Source organism: Thunnus albacares, chromosome 8 (assembly GCF_914725855.1).
Source record: "Thunnus albacares chromosome 8, fThuAlb1.1, whole genome shotgun sequence".
In the NCBI taxonomy this organism is placed as follows: Eukaryota; Metazoa; Chordata; class Actinopteri; order Scombriformes; family Scombridae; genus Thunnus; species Thunnus albacares.
The window spans coordinates 23,592,720-23,613,829 of NC_058113.1; the positions used below are offsets into that span (position 1 = coordinate 23,592,720).

General features: G+C 40.2%; 1 protein-coding gene across 1 annotated transcript in view; it reads left to right on the forward strand.

Moving 5' to 3' along the window:
- The first annotated feature begins 1,442 nt into the window (after positions 1 to 1,442).
- Positions 1,443 to 21,110, forward strand: part of LOC122987452 (glutamate receptor ionotropic, kainate 3) — a 106,271-nt gene continuing 86,603 nt past the window's right edge. Inside the window, exon 1 of the mRNA XM_044359348.1 lies at positions 1,443 to 2,798. Coding sequence (XP_044215283.1) covers positions 2,684 to 2,798 — 115 coding nt within the window. The 5' untranslated portion in view covers positions 1,443 to 2,683. The remainder of the gene's footprint in view (positions 2,799 to 21,110) is intronic.

The following is a 21,110-nucleotide window of genomic DNA, read 5'->3' on the forward strand; positions in this document are numbered from 1 at the left end:
CAGGGAGACATAGGTTAACTGATGGGATGCTGTGTGATGCTGTGATGCTGTGTTAAAAAATGTATGCCAACCGCTGTAAGAAAGACAAACGAGTCAAATCCAGTTTGATCCTACAACTATTCAAAATGTAGACAATCGACGGTCACATGTTACCTTAAGTCCCCCCATTTGGAATTTGTAAGTAGTATTATAACATACTACAGATATAAGTGTTTATTTATGTACTTGTCAACAATTATAACTCCTCCTGTTGACATACATAAGTGGAGGCTGCTGTATAAAAAGATAATGAATGATAATATAATAAATCACAGTTATAATTATATAAAACATGTCTTCATGAAGCAAATTATAATTGTTGACAAATACTATACATTACATTGCATAAAAGTGTCCTTTCCTCTTCTTATAACTACATTATGGTGTGTTATAAACCCTTTATTATATGTTTGTACTTATATTATTTACATACACTACTTACAAATGCTAAATATGGAACTTAAAGTAAAGTGTTACCAATTAGCTGAGATACTACATTTTGTACTTCACTTCACATTTCCTCTCGGTGTGTCACAGTGAGGAGCTCCCTTGCTCCAGGGCCTGACTCCCTCCAGTTATCAGCCCAGGTGATTGAGAGCAGAGACCGCCATCTCTCTATAGAGGGCACCCACAGACCCAGAATGTCTTGTTTGCTAGAGCTGTGTACATTTTGTATTTGAAAGAGCAGCAAGTCAATGAATCTCGATAATGCGAGAGCCGGGCCACATAACTCACGTTGATAGTCCTTACATTGTGCCAAGAGGCGATAAATCTGCTCTGGGAGACATGAATATGCAGTGGCAGTCAGTCTGGCTTGTTCTTGCTTGCATGCTCCCTGATGCACAGTTTATTCCTCTCCCCCATTCCAAACAGAAAAATAAAACCAATGAGCCGCTGCACTATCTCATCAACAGTGTTCTATTAAGCACAAAAAAATGTAGCAATGCATTTTTCTGAATATGCCTAATAATTGCAAATCATTATTGTAAAAAAAAAAAAAATGCAGTTTGTGCTGTTGGCTTATTATAATGTAAAATATCTATCTATCTATCTATCTATCTTTGTAGTCAATATATTAACTAAAAAGTCAGCATATTAAAAATGTCTCAAAAACTAAAACATGATTAATTAATCAATCAGAGAGGGGTTTTCTTTTTCAAAAATGGTTAAAGATTAATCCTAGAGGCTGCAGCTTTCATGTCTCCAAAGTTAATTTCAGCCTTTTGATGGTGCTACAATTTTCAAATACCAGTGTTAGGCAAAATGTATAATACACTTACTGAAATCTGCACCATAAACAGGTAATTCCATACTTTCAGCCCGGCTTTACCTCCTCCACTGCAGTGGTGAGAAAGACAGACAAGAGCAACATTCTCTGTTTGATTGTATGTGTAACCTGCAGCTTGTATTTGACGGCTCTTTGTAAGGCATGAAGACTGGACAGCCAGATAGGCAGCGAGCAGTTACGGGGATTTAATGTACTCATTGACACACACAGAATGTCTCAAATAACAAGCGATAAGAAGCCTGCTTTGTCAATGGCCCAATCCTTAGCTGGCACTATTTCACTCATGCAAATAACTCATCCCATTCACAGTACTGTGCAGCCGGGGTTTTTCCTTCTCTTTTGCTTGAGGCAAAGAATAAAATGGCAATTTCCATCTTAGTGGAGTAAATAAAAAATCTGCATCTCCAACACCCCTGAGAACACAAAAGCATAAAATCCAAAATTTCATGATGTGAAATGTGGAGAAATTCAAGTAATGCACGTCTATCAGTAATATACAACAACTGGAAAAGTAGAGAATCGGGTCATTCTTCGGATCCCTCTCACCTCCATAAAATACTTTGACAACTATGCGTAACGACGCGTGCCTCTAGTGGCTCCGTGGAAGGAGGGTCGTCAGACGCACGCAGATGCACGGCTTTCTGCACTACCTTTCCATCCAGCACAAAGTAGATGATTTATAAAATGATCTCTGTGTAACAACGCGCCTTTTTGAACATATTTGGACGTTCTGCTATAACCAGCCTCTCGCCATCGCCGTGCGCAACTGGAGGGGAGCGGCGCGGAGCGGGTTTTCCACCTTCACAAAGTACCTCTGTGTTATATGAACAGTTTTCATGACTGGAGTGTGGGACCGGAATCATCAAACTAACAATAAGCATTTTTTGAGTGTGTGAAGTGCGTTCAGAGTCCTCAGCACTCATCGTGTAACGCTTTTCTCTGTCTTACGGGCGACAGAATCGTTCGAGGCGACCCAAAGTTCCGCAGGCGCAGTTTTTCTCTTCCACAGCGGTGCGGGGGTCCTGCTCGGCTGTTGCCGTGGTACTTGCCAGTAGACAGATAGCATCGGCGGTAGGAGGGGATACAGAGACTCCTGCAGGCTAATTGTAGCAGCCTGCGATCGCAGGTGTATCTGATCCGCCTGTGAGGGACTGGGGGGCTTCATCCTGATCGAACCGCTCTCAGACTTGTGAGTAACAGAAAAAAAAAACCCTCGGAGAATGTTGCACCAAGTACAATGAGCGCACATTTGTCGCAGACACCAAAATCCATATATGCTCCGTCGAATTCAGTTTTGATGAGCAATTCTGAGTCGTCTTTGGAATTTTAAAAAGTGGATCCCGCGACTTTACAACCATGCGAAATACTTGGCTGTCTCCCCGGAGTGCGATTTGGGAATACTGGACATCGCTGATTGCATGTCTCTTTTGGATTCAGCACTCTAACGGGATGCCTCATGTCATTCGAATAGGTAAGTTATTCATATTTACATTTGCATTGTAACCTTGAAAGTTGCTCCCCGTTCAGCTCCTTTCGGTTCGGGTCCTCATCCGTGCGTTCGCAACGGCAGCGCTTAGTTTTTTTTGGAATAAATGAGCAGTCCCTTTTACCGTTCGCCTCATTCAGGTCGTGTATGAATTTTCATTTTACTTAAACGGAAGGGAATTAGTAAGCAACAGGAGAGCAGTGCATTATTATGGCATTATAGCAGTCTATAAAACTCAGAGGCCATGCAGTGAAATATTGTGGGTTAGTGTGACCTCTATGCACTCCGCTTTGTCTGTTCCATTTTCTGCAGCCAGCATGTTGAGTCACCAGCTAGATTCAGACTCATTGCCATGCCTTCTGGGAGTAAGTTTTTAAGGACAGTCTGTTAAATTAAAGACTACAGTATTAAATCAAGAAATACAGCTCCATCAGAAAGTTTCAAACCATGTCATACAATTTACCCCAGGGAAATAAGTAAGTAAGTTTTATCTTATCAAACCCAATGAAGTATGTACACACACACACACACACACACACACACACACACACACACACACACACACACAGTAGTGTTTCCATCACTTCAGAGGACACTACATTGACATCAATTCATTTCCTGGAGACTTATCCTAACCTTAACCATAACCACTACTTGCCTAACCCTTATTCCTTACACTAACCTTTACATAACCCTAAATTAACCTTGACTTTAAACCAAGTCTTTACCTTAAAATGAATGATTTACGTTAAGGGGACTTGCTTTTTATCACCAGAAGAGAGGTGAGTCCCCCCCAGCATGACTGTGTAAACAGATTTACGTCCTCACAACATGAGGAATACCTCGTCCAAACACACACACACACACACACACATACATGCACACACATGTTACAAAAGCATTATGATCAATGTTGTCTTTTGCAGTTAAATCTCGTGTCCTTCCTCATGATCTTTCACACATGCTATGAGAAACAAAAGAAACCAGGTTTGTGCTGGCGTTGTCACATTCCAATCAGTCACAATGGAGGAACAAAGTGAGAATTGTCATTCGGAGGCTGGCGATGCGATGAAACATTTTGCGCCGCCAAGAGACAGGAACAGAATGAAGATCAATACGGTTTTTGTCGCGAGACAAATCGTTTTTGACATTTGGCAGAGTCCCATGCAGGACAATTACTCAAAATGGCACTGGCCCACATTAACATAGCACTACAACAGCTGGAGTACAGGCAGGGAGTGAGAGCATCTTAATGGCATGGAGCTTTTTGTCTTCGAGCTTTAAATGATGGGTGAAAGTGGATGAATGTTACAGAATTGCATACTCCATATTGTAACACTCTAAAAGAGGTAAATGGCCTTTCCATGCCTGTTTGTGTGACATATCAACAAATAACCAACATCGCACTCTGACTGTGTAATATATAATTTCTGTCAAGCCCAATAGGTGGTCATTGAAAAAAGTACACAAGCCCAAATTCAAGTTATTTGACTAACAGAATTAAGTACAGCTACATTTTATAGCACCATTACCTTTGTTGAATGCTGTCAGACCTTTTGCATATTTAATATAAATTACAAAAAAAAAGCTTTAACAGACACACACAGCATACACTGTAAAATAATGTTTACTGCTGAGCATCATATGCAGCTGTCGCAGGCCCAGCATGTCCTGATGATTGACTGCTGCACTCTGAAGAGCCATGACTTCTCTGACATTGCTGTGTATGGACTTTGGTGATGTCTTAAGAAACAGCATAAATCCTTAAAGCTCTCTTTCTACTGATCTGAACTGAAATCATCTGGTCAAAGGGACATTTTACTTCCTTTATCCTTTTTTTTTGACTGTGGCAGCAGCTCAAATAAAGACCTGAAAAAAGACTTGACAGGCTTTGTTTTTATAAAAAATGTCAAAGTGCTGAGACAAATTTACCTTGAAATGTGCTACAGTCGCACTATTGCTTTTTATAGAATCTATCATTGCTTGCGGTGCAGGAGCAGTTTGTTTTTTTGTGTTCCTGAGATTGTATTTTGACAAGCTGAGAAGAGGGACATGCAAAAGAAGGTTGCTGAATATGCCTCGATGCCAAAAAAAAAAAAAAAAAAAAAATCCAAAGGGCTTGCATCTTTATATGATCTTTTGAAGCTACAACGGTTCTGTGTGTATCCATCCAATTTTGTCCAAAAGAATAACAAGAAATAAACAATAATATTCCGTATAATTGCATTCACAACATTTTATTTTGCCTGCTCCAATAGTGGATTGGCTTGAATATGTGTAAAAATGAGCAATAAGTGTGTCTATTATTGGAGACACACTGTAGTAGTTTGTATTCAGTCTGTTGAATCGTTTAAGGATGACTGTTTTTTTTTTTGAGTGGGTGTGTAGTGGACCTTTTTTCTCCCCTTTTTTGTGATTCGGTACTTGGTGTGCAAGTATGTGTGTGCTCTGTGTCACAGCCACCCTGCTAAAACCAACAGAGGGCTCTCTTATAGTCAGCGCACAGTAGCCAACGTCGCTCCTCAGTACTGGTTACCAACACAAACAAACCAGTGAAAATCATCTAGGTGGGTGGTGGTATTTGAGCACGGCGCTCTCTGTCTGTGCTGTGTCTGCTCTTGGTTAGGTGGCCTGTGCAGATCTCCAAGTACACCATCTGGGTAATGGTGGGTATCCAAGGTAGAGTTGTTGCCATTGATTTTATTGCTTTTACAGTGCTTTGCTCTAAGTTGAGGCCAGATGGTCGCTCCGTCTCATTCTGCAGCTTCTATTTGTTGGAGAGAATAAAAGACTACTCCTCCTGTATTTGTCCTCTGACATGCTGTGTTTCTCTTTAGTCTCCCTCCGCTTGCCTTTCGTATTTTTTTTTTTTTCTCCTGACTTGTCTCGCAACCTTTCATCTCATCTAGGAACCTTTTTCGGTTGATAATGAATGTTGTTACAATAAAAGACAAATGTGCTCAAGGACGTGGATGTGATTTCTCTCAGAAGATAGCATGTGTCTCGTGATGCCAGTCTGGAAATCATTTGTATGTTCGCCAACGTTGAAATAAGAAGCATATTAAAGTGATGATTTCACTGAATATGATTTTTTTCTGCTTTGTCCCGTTACCTCTGTGAGCATCTTTGCATCTGCACCGTTCAGTAATTTCCTTACATACATTGCTTTCGTCTCCTTCAGATAGGGATTTCCCAATTTGGGAATTTGATATGTATTTTTTGTAGCGTACATTTATATAATACATTTATTGTTAAATCATCCGGTAATGACAGATTATTATACATTGTGTCTTTCATCTGAGCATTGATGAAACTAATTCATCATTTGTTGTGTCTTTTCTTTCTCAGCAAGGTTATTCACTGCTTGACAGGGATTTATTGAATAATCAATTACTTTATCTACCTAATACTTAAAGCACTTAATCAGTGCCAGTTAATCAATCTCCCTCATGATTTCATGTTGATTTCATTTCCTTAGCTTCCCACTCTGGCCCTACAACACCTGGTCACATGCATTTTTCATGTATCTTCTCTAAAATGCTTTGGGCAGCCACGACTCCAGACTTAATTATTGTGTGTGAAACAGCCCTAACATTTAAACGTAAGCCGACAAATGTGCAGCACTCGAAGCTGTATGCGGTGTGACCACTCAGAAGCTTCAGTGGGATAAATAGGGTTTGTGGTCACCACTTTGGTTGAAGTCTCCAAACACAGAGCCACTTCAGAGGCTTGTCTTTATTCCCGCATCAGCAGGCGAGAGAGACTGAGAAGTTTTCATGTGATTAACTCTTCTAGCGAGCCGTAGAGAGTGCACTCTCCACTCGCATGCTCCCCGAGATCCTCCTCGCCGGGGTTTGTGCAAATGTCTCATCTGAAATGACACAGACATATTTCAAGAGACCGCGAAAAGCTGTAATGGTACTTTGCAACTCTACTTTTAACAAAGTCAAACCAAAAGGGCTGCTTGTATGAGAATTACCCGCAGGAGGATGGTATGGCTGGCTAAGAGAGGGAAGAGGATACAAAAAAAAAAAAGTGTTTGCTGTTGAAAGAGAACAATGAGGAGATGTTGCTTCAAAAGTTGTATCAAATTAAGATGGTGGCCATCAGTTGCTGAGTGGAAATGAATATTTCATTTTCATCTAAATTTAATCTCTCCCTAGACAGAGAGAGGAAGCAGGGGCTGGTGGAGGCTTGGGGCCGGGGAGTTGTCGTATTGAATATGAAGAAAGGCTGGTAGAGGTCACCGAAGAATTGGATACAGGAAGAAGCTTCTTTGATGTGTAATTCCATTATCTGTTAGTGAAAGCAGAGATTGTGAGGGAGAAGAATACAATGGTTGTTTTACCTGAACTAACACACTCCCCTTCATCCACTTGTATAAACATGGACCGTTAAACGAACTGCAAAGAAATAGCAGAGGCCTATTTTCTGGCTCTCCCACTCTCGGGCATTTGTACCTTGGCTTTCTCACACACACACACACACACACACTCTATATAAACCCATACTCCATCCACAACATTTTCCAAAACATATGTCTGGTCTCACTGGGCCTCTTGTACACAATCCAAATCCATTCTCTCTGTCAGCGTACTTGCGGCTCGTCATTAGCTTCAGTCTCGCTGATGAGAAACGGCAGATGTTCGTTTTGTCGAGCAGAGGGCCCCGTCTCTGAATGTGCTGTCTTCTGTACTCGCCTGTGATCCTCTTTAGACGCATTAAAAAAGGAACATTCTACTTCAACAAACAAATATGTGCTCCAGGCTTTCCATAGTCTGTCTTTTCTGAAGTGCAGAGCTGTTTTTTTACGTGACGTCAGTAAACCAGTCAACATGCATTAAATGCACTGACTTCAAGTCAAAGTGTGTCAAATGAACAGCGTGTGTATGTTCCAGACAAGGTGTAATAAATGCCCTGAAATGTGCTCGTAATGTATCTGATCACTAACACTAACAAGACTTAACTGCGTCAAGGAAGTGCAGGTACTTAGCTCCTTGTTCAGTCACACATAATAATGATCATCCAATAATCCAAGCCACTAGGGGCTAATAGAGCGGATCTACCAACCAGTAAGATAATCCTGTGACACAGCAGGGCCCTATCTAGCCCCGGCTAGCTTAGCCTAGCCACTGCTCACACACACCAGATGGTGTTTTCATATCATACTACAAAGTGGGTGCTCCGCAGCGAAAGGTCTGCTGGAAGCATATGCTTCTGATTCCTATTGAAATAAATAAAGTGGTGAGTTCTTCATGTACATAAATTCAATCAATTTTCAATCAAAAATGAGAAAAGCACTCTGATGTTGGATGGATGTTAGATGGTATTTTGCAGACAATATTTCACTGGTTGTCATTTTTAACCATTTTGGGGGTAAAGTTGGATCTTTTAAAAGGGCCAGTTCACACAAATTACCACATTTAAAAAAAAATAAGGTTTTGAGATATCAATCTCTGAGATTCATGCCTCACCCAATACAATGGAGATGAGTGGATTAGTGGTGCTGACAGCATTGAAAAATTACAGTTATACAGTTATACTCTGTATAATCCACATGACGCACTGTCTACTAATTTCATAGGGACTGTTTATTTGGTAGAAAGGAGTCCTGATGAAAATAACCAGGACATGTTTTCTGGAAAAACAATTTTCAACGCTGTGAGCACCAAGAGCAAAATTTCAATCACCCCCATTGTATTGGGGTGGAGGCAGAATCTCATATACAGATAATAATCGCTTTATTTGTGCAGCACTCTTAAAAACACAAAATCAACAAAGTGCTTCACAGGATCACAACAATAAGAATATGTAATGTATAAAACAGTAAAGACATAAAATCAATACAGAAATAAAAAAAACAAAACAGAAAATAGAGCCATATTAAACAAGTACATGTCAAGATTCTTCTTAAAATCAGGTGTGTATCAAGTGTATTAAGTGTATCTAGCTGACCCCTGTTCTTAGATCGAACTGTAGGGATGGCTTGTTAGTTCCTGTGCAACAATCTCAGCGAGCTGGTAAGATCTACAAGATCTGAGCTGAACATATCTTTTGATAAAATCTCAGCAGTAGAGGCAAAAGACGAATCAATCTTAAGATCAAGCCAAAAAGACACAGAAACCTTTCAGAAACTTTTCTTCAAACCCCTTTTTTTTCTCATCTGGATGAGCCGACCTTTTAAACATCTTCACACAACTCAACATAGAAATGTCTATCAGAAATAACAGCCAGATTGATTGGGTTCACAATTTGCCTGCAGGCCTCTCAGGGACTCAATGTCATTATAACAGGACGTGTGCTTTTTTGGATTTGACAGTGTTTTGAAATTCATGGCATATCAATGTTGGCTATTTCCCTGTGAATATTTCTGTACCAAGGCAATGAATCAAATTTCATGCTCTAGCCATTTGTCTTTATTATGTGCCCTTGTCCTTTCCATTTGACTCTCCCATCTCAGCCTCCTCGGGGCACTGCTGGAAAAGTCAAATAACATCAAAACAGTTTTAGAAGAAAGCTTGATCACAGGGCATTTAGCTCCCAGGGTCAAGCTAGCAATATAACATAGTTAATTAGAATGATCTTGTTGGAGGTAATTTGGTGATTATTTTTTATATTTCAGCATGGGGAGCAATTTGTCTCCACTTTTCCAGACAAACTGTATATGTTGGCAAACCACACACACACACACACACACACACACACACACACACCATAAGCGCACAAAGTACTGCAGCAAAAGAGACAGAGGGAGGGAGAAAGAGCGAGGGTGGTTACATAGATGAAGCTTGGAGACTCTTATTTAGCTTGTTAATTAGCTTGAACCTTTTGATCCCAATTTTAAAACCCACCACGTTGCAATGCTGGCGCCTTTTGTGTGTTGCCCCAAGCCAGATAAAACTAAGCTTTATTCCTGCGCCTTTCAAACACCATGGCAGTATTAGCTCTGCTTTCCCTCCCTGTGTTAGCGTTGCTCTTATCTATTCCCAGACGCTCTGTGTAAAGTTGGTCACCTCTGACACCTCAGTTACATACAGTTACGCACATGCATTACAATAACAAGACCTTTTCTTCTCGCTGCTTTAAAGCAATCAGGATTTGACAGTGGAGGTATCAGCTGCAATGCAGGTTTAAATCCTATTTAACTTGGGCTAAGGACAATGAATGGAGGGTGACACTGTTTCATTCTGCCCTTTTAATCAAGCTCTCATTGTTATAGGTGCACCGCAAATGTCAGGTCTTAGTTGTGTGATTCCCTCAAATTGCTGTTCCATGACTGTAGGGAGATATGAGTGTGTGTTTGTGCATGAGCGCAAGTTTAGGAGGGAGTGAGGGAAAGAGAGGAAGTGTGAGTGTGTGCATGACAAGGGGATGTATAAGGGGAGCTGGCATAGAATCCCTGGAGCGTAGGGGTAGAGCGGGAGTTACTAATCAACTGTGAGAGAGTAGGCTAGAGAAGACTCACCCTCTATTTTCCCCCCAGAGAGAAAGAGAAGGAACAGATAAGACAAACCTCTTCAGGCCAAAACCACTACAAATGAATGGCTATCACCAAAAATATTAGAGGGGGGGGAGGGTGGGGGGCAGAGATCCTTTCCTCCACATTCTGCTTCACACATCTTTTTTGTTTTTTTTTCCTCTCCCTGCTTTTCATCCTGGCAGTAACAAATGCGAAGACTACCGCAGGAAGTGCATAAGACTAGGGGGGGTTACCTCTCTAGCCCCTGCGCTCATCACTCCACTGATGGATAGCCAGGAGGTTAGAAGCCAATGTCAATTTAGTTAACACAGCCAATACCCAGAAGATTCCACTCAGCACTCATGCTGTGTGCACGCAAGACAATCTGGGATGGTCTCTCCCGTCTCAGTGAATGTTTTACTGGCTACCGATCTACTGTCCAGGTTGCCCCCGGAGAGCAGTGTGGTTAACCGCAAAATGTTTCCCCCGTGACTCATCTGAAGACAGCTTGTCTGCTCGTGACCAGCTTCAGATATATGGAACAAGACAGAGATTATCATTGACAGGGAAGAGAAGAGGAGGAGAGGTTGTGGGTGGTTTGAGGCTTGCAGTACATTTTAGTAAGGCTATTAGTGATGCTTGTATGGATTAGGGCCTTTAATGTAAAGCCAGAAAAGGTAGTAACTGTTTTAGATGTGGTTTGAGAATTAAGAAATGGCTGTCATAGTAACCCACACTGTTTGCTAACTCGAATGTGATTGGTCAAGATTAGCATGCGATTAGTCTCTGCACCGTCTTTGTCTTTTGTCCAAATCAATTCTCTATCACAGAGTTAATGAAGAATTGGGACTGTAATTGTTTTGTTCCTAAAGCATGTGTTCCAGTCTCAAGTGCTTCTGTTTCTTCACTTCCAGTCTCAAGTGTTTTTTTTTTCCTTTTTTCAGTGTGTGTTGCTATTACTTTTTTGCATTGTTACTGCATTGCACACACCAATTTGTTAAATGGATTTAATCATTTTATTCTCTCATAATTCAGAGCTCAGTAATAGCTCAGAACTCATCATTTTAATGTGTTTAACCATAAAGACTGACGGATTTATTTTAGGGTTATACATTTAATTTTTTTGTAAGTACATATTTTCCAGACATTAAGATATAAATCTTTATATATAGCGAGGTTTTAATCAAAGACCAAACCTTAAGGTGCTGCAAATCCAGAGAAAAAAAAAAAGCAACTTATGACATTACCGCCCCACTCCCACTTTTTTTTTTAAAAACCCCTTAACCTAAGAGTTGTCTTTCTACTCGTCCAGATAAATAAAGGAGAATTAATTCTGTGAAAGCTGACTAATTTCTGAATAAAACCGGGCAAACTACGAGCAATACTTCCAATTGCTTTTTACCAAGAGTGAACATAATACCATGAAATTTGCCTGCGCCAAAATAGTCTGCAATCAGCAAGTATTATCTGGTTTGATGAAAAGGATCAGTTGAAGTAATGCTGCAATAATCGTATGCAAATTTAATGGGACATCTGCAGTGTATTAGGCCCATTATTTTCATTGGTAAAGCAAACAATGCATGTCCTTTTTGTCTGCTATTTTAACCAGAATTGCCAAAAATATTACCATTACATATCATTGGGGTCATAATTATATCTGTCTTTGAAAAAACAGTATTTTTGATATGCAGATTATTTAACATCAGTAGTAAACTGAGGTAGGATGTGTGGGTATCAGCACAACCTGAGCCTCTTCTTTTGTAATAAATGCTAAATGTAATTTTAGGCCACCAGTGGCCACCATGCCAAGATGTAAAATGTCCTTGGTGACTCAAAACAAGGAAAAGAAAAAGAGCTCTTGCTATAATTACATGTCTGAATCTACAAATCTATTAAGAAAATTTAGCACAGTTCAGAAATGTCTTCTAAGGTCTATAAGAAATGTCACAAATTGTAGGTAAGTGAGAACAAGGTTTCTAAAAGTGACATCTATAACTCATCATGAGGGTAATTTACCTGTTACATTTCTATTGTATGATGCAAATTGTAAATCCTATCCAATTTATAGTACAATACCCACATTTTCTCCTGTTTCAGTTGGGTTTAAACAATAAAAGTGCTGTTCACTCTTTCACTCCAGCCTTTTTTCATTTACACCAAGAAGCTTTTGTTAGTTTGATTGGTGAAATTTATAAGCATCAGAACATTGACCACATTTAAAATAATTGGCATCACGCCGACATCACAGAATTAATGCTCAGTTAATGTCCTGCTCAGCCTCCCTCTGCACTGTTCACATATGGATCGCCTGTCTGCCAGAGGGGTAATTACTTCAAATGTGGTTAGGCCCATTCCTGCTACGTAGAGAACACAGGCTACAACACACTGTATAAAGAAAGAGCAATTTCTTAATGAAGCAATTAAAATAGGGCTGAAATGATTTGTTAATTAATTAATTTGTTTTTTTTACACATTTATTTAGCAAAAGTTAAAAAACATGTATATCAGCCCCACTTTCAGCTTTGTGATGAATCGGATACTCTCGTCTGGTTTTTAAATGGTTTATTTAGGTCAAGAAGTAGGATAATTTTGTCAGTCTATAAAAGAAACGCTTGTAATGATGCAGTCTATCTGAAAAATTCAAAATCTCCTAAATTGAGTTTCTGGTTACAGCTTGCTTGTGGTCATCCAAATCATTATGAATGTACTACTTTTTTTAGCCATTGGTAACTTTGGGTTCTGGCATCTTACAATTTTAATTTATCATTGTTTTAATATTTTTTAAATAAAATAACCAATTGAACAAAGATAGCAGTATGTTAGTGAAATATAAAGTTAAATATCAACTGTCAGCCCAAATTTAAAATAAAGAACAATAAAAATCGGAGCAGCAGAAAGATGGAAATGTCTGAATAGAGAATATATAATTGTAAGAATTCAACATTCCCCTTTGTTAGATGTCCATAGGTCCCTTGTACTCAGCATGGTGGAAGAGGTGAGATTTAACCACAGAAGAATGAGAAATGAGTTTAAAAGGGGAGGAATTCATTTTTATCCTTTATCACGGCCCTTAGGAGGCCAGGGGACAATCAGTGGGGTTTGTGAGCTGAGGGGGCCGGTCTGTAATGATGGCTGGCTCAAGCCCAGATAGATCAGAGACCTCACGTTCTTTGTCAATATTCTGCTTAAGCATTGGAGGATACTATGTGATGACAGGATGATCCTGGTGTGTGCATTTATGTGCTTTTCTGAGTGGAGCCTATTAGTGAGGGGAGCCTCTCCAGCCACTGTCAAACTTAAAACGGAGGACAGGAGAAGGTATTACCTCCAATTATGTGCAGTGGTACATCTGTGAAGTCAGAGTACTATCAAGCTGCTTGGCTGTCAGACTTTTGTTCATTTATTAATTCATTTTTGTTTCACATTATATGCATCATGGTGATGGAAAAGGAACCCCCTTTACCCCTTTTAAGTCTTTGTCTTCGATTCCCCATCTTCCTTTCCTTGAGAGAAGAAATAACCATTTATTTGAGGCCATGTTCTTTTAAGAGGGTAAAAGATAAGCTTTAGTTTGAGTTTCATTCACGTGCTATTCATCTTTTCTTACCAGACAGAAGATGTGACCCTGCTAACATATGCTCATTGTGTTAATCCCTTGCCAGGGTAAAATGAGAACTCCCCGCGCTCACCTTTCTTGACCCATACCCCTTCTGCCTTCTCAACGCACTGTATTACAAGACTTACATTTCAATTTGCAAGGCCAATCACAGGGATCTTATGAGCTGCTGGTTGGAAAGCAATTGAGCCTCATTTAATCTGTTCCCCTCATGTTTCCAATCCATTTATGATTATTTAAAGAAATTAAAGGGCTTGAATAAACCGCTTGCAGAACCAAAAAGTTTTTTCTTTCTCTTTCTCTTTCTTTCTTCTCTTTTTCCACAGTTCATTTGATTGCACCCATCAGCAACCTTTTGCTTCCATACAGTGCTTCCCTGGTCATCTGTGCACCTTGATTTGAGAGTTGAAGGTGGGGGATGGGGGCGGGATAAACAGCGCATGGAAATGGGCTAGTGATTGCCTCCCTCTCTGCGTGGTGATGGAGGGCTTGAGTGATCGTGCCCCTCAAGCCCCTCCTTGGTGGTTGATTAGCTGTGGAGTCCTGGAGCTCCGGAGTGACACACTGGCTCATCAGACCCTGTTCAGCCTGTCAGGAACCCCCTTGATTGCACAGTGCTTCATAATTGTACCCCATCCTGCTTTAGTGTCCAGTGTGCTGCTGTCTCATCTTCGTGTCAGAGAATGCGCCCCACAGTGCTTGACTTTTCATGTTGCTTTTCCGAACGTACACGTTGGAAATGTCTTCATACGAAGGAATGTGTGTCATAAAAAAATGTGACCTTCCAGGAGATTCCAGTTAATAGCTGGTGACAACACAAACACTCACAGTAGCTTTTGTTCAAATGTATCTCTCATCTAAAGCAAAGGTGTCGTCTCTCTTAGGGCTGAAAATGAGCTCTCACAGTTGATGGACAATGAATGGCCAGTTAGAAGGTCCATTATAGATGAGCATCAAAGGAATGCAGTGTCATAATAATGCATATTGAGTTGTGTGGATGTACGGTTGGCTGAATTGGCAGGTGTAAAAATGTGGGACAACATTTATGTTGAGAAGGTGCTGCTTTTTTCTCCCTGCCTTTGTCTGCCAGCACCAGCAGCTGCAAACGGGCCCAGTGTAATGTCTTTTTTAGTAAGGCAATTGGAAAAGAATTGCCATCGTGACATTTATAATCATTGAGTTGGTGGACATGATTGAAAGTTAAAGCAGTCAGAATGGAAAACTCATAGGACTCTGGCCCGGGTTATTGATTCATATAGCTTTTGTGGGTGAACTGCCTGAGGTGTGGAACTCATCAAATCATAGACTGTATTAATTATTTTTATGTCCTGGCATCAGCCTCCACTGACACTTAATTTTTTTGAAGTTGAGACTTGTGCCCATGCCGTTGTGATCAAGTTGTAGTATACTGGCTAAAGATTAGTGTGAAGCCAGTCTTTTGACCCTGCACTGGACAACTATATGTTAGGACCCTAAATGTGAGTAATGGATGCAAGGATCAAAAGGTTATCACAAACACACACTTAAGGCTATGCTAAAAGATGAAAAAAGAAGTGTGAAAAATATTAATCAGAAAAGCTAAAGAAGTTAAAGATAACAAATCATAAATATATTTAAAAAATATAAAATTTCATGTGTGTCCTATGTGTTAAACTAAAGTAACATTCTGTACAAGCTCAAGTGCAATTATGCAAATGTGTAGCGCAGTGCAAAGGATTTAGAGAGGACAATGTGCTAGACAATGCTGCAGATATAAAGAGGGCAGAGTTCACCACTCTGATGGCCTGAGGAAAGAAGCTTTTTCTTTGTCTCTCTTAGTTGGACTTTTGGCTTTAAAGGCGTTTTTTCCAGTGTGGAAGCTGGAATAGCCTGTTATTAGTTTAGTATGGATCCTTCAGATTCCCACATGCTCTGGTTCTGCATCTTCTGGCCTATAAGTCCTGTAGAGTTGTGTAGATTTGATGGCATGTTTGGCTGAGCAAACTACTCTATGTAGGGCTCTATGGTCCTAAGTGTAACAGTCTGAGGTAGTCAAGGCATTAACTTGCCTTTCTCGCCAAGATGTCTGTGTGATTTGTACTCCCAGGTACCTGAAAGTGCTCAACCTCTCCTTAAGTGTTCTGTTGATTCTAATAGTTCCTCTGTTGCTTTGTCCCAAAATCCAAAACAAGCTTCTTGGATTTGGTAACATTTAGTAAGATACTTTTGACCTTGCAATATAGTGACAGGTTCCACACCTCTTCCAGGTAGGCTACCTAAACATTGCGCCACCAGCAGACTTTGTCAATGGAGTTGAAGGTGTTTCTGACCACACAGCCATGTGTTACAGGGAGTACAGCAGGGTGCTAAGCATACAACCTTGGAGGGCACCTGTGTTAAAGAGGTGGAGGTTACAGGTGTGACTGACCAGCCGAGTTTTGGCAAGTCCGGGACCCAGGCACACAGTCATGCTATGCTAAACAATAACAGATTAATGGCCTGTTACATACAGGATGAGTATTAGAATGTTTTTAGCGTTAATGCAAAAGACTGGAGTTTTTTTCTATGCCTTGGTTTAGAGTATCACAGCGACTCTGTGTCACATGCATCAGACAGAAGCCCTCTCTCAGGCATTTTGGTTATGCTTTTGATTGGTTCCTCTTTTTGCCTCTGGTAAAGGCCCCAGCAGGTCTGCCATGTCCACACATATCTGTTGGGCTTTTCCACTCACCAGATAGCTCAGATGACCTCCAGTCACTCAGCCCAACAGCTGCTTTTCACTCAACCAAGAGACATCTCTCTGCTGTTTTGGCTCCTAGAAGCTATTTCCTATTTTCACGGCACACACAACCACCTACGGATTAAGACTTAAAACATAAAAGATGACCTCCGTGTTTTGTAGAATAACTTGCCCACTATTTGTGATGTGTGCAATTGCATTTAACTGCATGCCGGCTTTTATCTTATTTTCTACCAAAGACGTGGTGGCTGTGGCCACAGGCTTATTCATGTCCAGACTTTTTACTCACCAAATAGGCTTTTGCCTGTTGTCAAGGTTGGGATAAAATCCCTCACCAGTGTTTGTCGCTTTGTTTTTCTTCTTTTATTTCTTATTATTTCCCCTATTCCAAAAGTAAAAGCATGGTCTATAATGTCTCACTTCTGTTAAGTTTTTTTTCTCGCTCCTCTGGCTTTGTGTAATCTTCTATCTGCATTGGTACATTTGCTTCATTCAGCCATTACAGTTTCAGTGATTTCACCTGCTACATGTTTACTTAACTTGGAGTATAAAACATTACTTTTTCCTTGGTGTTGCTGTGATAGAGATTATAGTGTCACAGCTCTTGAATGAAATAGGATTCAGTGTCAGCCTTGTACACGATGATAGACTTTACGGTGCTGGAGGAGACTTGTATTGGATAGTAAATCCACCATCATATTCAGCACAAGCATTTACATAAGTCAAGCGCTGTGGCAGATGAGTGGCTTGTCGTAGCATTACGCATTTGTTCAGTCAAGAAATGAGGCAAGGTGTTTGCTATGTGTCAAAGGAGAAGCCTCAGAGGAAACACTGGCTTTGTCATGGGTCCCTGAAGAGTGCTGTAACCAGGGTAAAAATTACATGTTGGTTTATACCATCTGTCCTTGGGGGTCTGTGTTTGTATCTATCTGAGCAACAGTAAGATAATGAAGATACTGTAAGTGATAGTATTGTATTTTTGCTCAAACTGGCTAATGGACACGAATATTTTCTATTTTCCTTGTATTAGTAACATGATTTGGGCTATGGCAATGATGCATGGGGATCAATTTAACAGCTTTTTGTTTGGTCGCCCTTTTCATACCAACCTCTTTGCGTGGCACATCTAATCTTGTGTGTGCTATTTAATTGCCGCAGGAAGCATCACAGCATACCTTTGTGAGCTCAGGGCTCCTGATGATTCTGATGAAAATCTTCTGACAACTCATAGTTCACAAAATGGCGGTTCATCCTCACAACAGAGGTGGTGCTGGAACTTGCTTCTCATCCAGCAGAGCAGAGTTATATGATACTGAATGGTGCATCATAGCTGACATGATGGCTTCCTCCATTTTGCAATCTGGTTTTCTCTCCAGTCCCTCAAAGCTTAGCATGACGGTTTACAGTTGGCCAACGGTGCATATTCACACGTCATAGTTCACCAAACTTGATCGCTAAGCTAAAGCACTGCTCAGATTTACTCTGCAACTGTGGATGAATCCACTGATGGTGCCGATTCCACTGAAATTATTATTATATACACTACATATTTTTTTGTATCCTGGTTATACTGTAAATGCTGGTGTACATGAGCCCTAAAAGGGGTTGTTTACCACCGTAATGTCGTGGAAGTTTAATGTTTTCACTCAAACTACAGATAACGCCTGTCGCATGCACCTCAGTTGATTATCGTCAGGTCTGTGAGGCTGTGGGTGCTGCTGGTTTTACAATTCCTCCAAATACATGTAAATGTATTTTATACTGTTACTGTGCAGTAACATATTTTTAACTGCATCAGACTTCATTACAGCTCTTAACAGCAGATGACAAAACAGAGTCTACCTCCTCTATAAATGTTGCCTGATTGTTGATGGTTATTAGTGGACATTTGGTTCAAGATAAAATAAGGAAATTACAACATATCTCCTTATTTATGCCAAATGATCTACTCAAAATGAATGTGGGTTTTGCTTTCAACATATTTTGGTTTCTTGCATGCCTCAAATACAATTCCGAAAGAAGCAGGAATCAATATGAACTGGAACAGATAAGCATGGTAAGAGGGTGTTGCTTAACATGTTTGATGTTTTCGTTCAAACTGCAGTAATCAGAATCAGAACTGCTAAAATCTAAATGATACCAAACCCTAATTCTGTAAACAATATTGTATGTGCCATCATATGTATTTTAAGTGGGGCAAAAAATATGTGAGATTTTTCACCTACCGATGGAAAAGGATGAAACATGACTCCGTAGTCCCCTGTCCGCCCTCAGTATATTCCTCTTTCATGGGCTGAATAATATGTAATACCTTACAAAGCTGCACGCCTTCCTGGTAATGTGTCACTGCTGGAGACAGATACACTCACCTCAGTTCAAAGTAAGGCATGTCATTTTGTTGACAAACTGTAGCTAGCTGCCTGTGAGCATGCTTGTGCCTGCGAAGATATGCAATTTCGTATTCTCTCTGACAAAAATCAGCATTGTGACAGAGAGTCTCTCAGTGTTGTTTGCTCAGATCACTTAACTGGAGCATCTGGATGCTGCTGAAAATCAAAGGCCAAATAATGATAGAGCTGATGCAACATTTAAAACAGAAACAGTTGCTTATGCATACTGATATTACAGCAGCAGGTTAGGGGCATTATAGAGGTCGAAAAGACTGAGTAGATGCAATACAATACAATACCATCAAAGGTTTACTCTCTGAGATATATCCTATAGTCCAACTTAAATATAGCCTGTGGACTTTTCGTGTTAAAAAAAGAGTTATGCTTATATTCAGTGTTTTTCACCAAAATGCCTTGAGTGTATCATTGAGGCCTACCTAAGATGTCGATGCATTTCCTTCCTCATAAAACATTTGCAAAGCAGATGTTTTGGAAATTTTTCAAACCTGCATCATTTACCTCCATGCTTAAATTGGCTAGCAGTCTTGTTCTTCTTCCCCAGCTTTCTCCCTTAGAAGAATGTTATGTTGCCCACCTTTCATTTGATAGACAAGGCCAAACTTTGAGGTACATCAATTATATTGGACTATTTGACGCACAGGCCTAACTAGCAGCCAATAAGATATTTTCAGCTGAGGTAAGAGTTTATAAAAACTTTGGCAAACTTTGATATACCAACTTTACACTACTTTAAATGTATTCTTATTTTTTCCTCTTCCTCTTCTTCATGTTTTATGGCTTGCGTGCACTACATATTTGGGGTAACCACATGTTTTTACACATACTTATGTGTAGAACTTAAGAAACAACCAAAATGAGGACCAACTCATTAATAGTGCTCCATAGTGCCACTGGCGTTCAAAAACTCCACAGGGTACCTTTAATATGCTTTTCCAAAGACTTTTTGTACTTGTAGTTTCTGAGCACATACAGTATGTGTTTTTAACAATATTTACCATTAAAACAAAAAAGTTTTTTTCCCCTCTTAATAGCTCTGTGAAGCAGGTCTTGGTCAATTGCCTTGCTCAAGGACACCTTAATGGTAGTTCTTGTAAGTGAGATAAGAACTCCCTCAGGCAACATCGGTGACCTCCTTATTGCAAACACTTGGTTTAACTCATCTCCAGGCATTAAACCACATGAATGTTGAACAGGAAAGAAGTGCCCGGTGGTGATTGTGTGCATTGTGGCCTTGCCCCTTCCAATGCGGAAGGTCAATGTTGATGCATGTACCGTATCGCCCTACCTTGTTTTGCACATTTCAAAATTGTGTAGGAACAAGGAATGTGGTAATCAGTAGGGGTTGCTGTTGGCATGTAAGCATTTTGATCACTTGCCCAGAGGCTTGAGATTCCACATACTGAAGCTGTGTGCTCACCTCAGGTCAGGAAAATACGGAAGCTGTTTGTTTTCTGCACTGACTCGGGCTCAGGAACAGGAAGTCGGCGCTGCGGCTGCTGGTGATTAACTCTTGTTGTGATTCAACATCTTTTTGAGTCCTATTTTCCGCCCCTTGTTGCCTCTTTCACTTTAAGCTGTCCTGGTACTTTGTCATTCTCTTCATGCTCAGCAGAGTGTAAACATTGTCACTTGAACATATTTATTATTCAAAAATAATTACACGCGCTGTTTCAGCCTGTATGTCTCCACCTTACACAGTTTTGAAAAATGACCTTCAATTACATTTCTGCCAGAGTGATGTCAATGTATCTCCAAAAGTAATCAATGCAAAGTTTGTTCAAATGTAAGAGGAAAGTGATACTGCTCTTCACTCTACTTTCTCCTTAATTAACGAAGGGGTATGCATTACACTCTCTCTCATATCACCTCATGGTTGTCATGGTCTTTGACAGTGTTTAATTGAAAAAGGGTGTCTGAAAATTTCTTACCAAGTTCATGATCAGCACTGATCAGAGTGTGTTGGTGTGAAGTGAAACATGTCCAAAAATTACACTTTAAACACAGTATTACCATTACTATTTTCCATCTTTTTTGCTCCACTCTCTCCTTCTGTCACACAAACAGATAAGGCATTTGTGTTTTCTAGGCTATA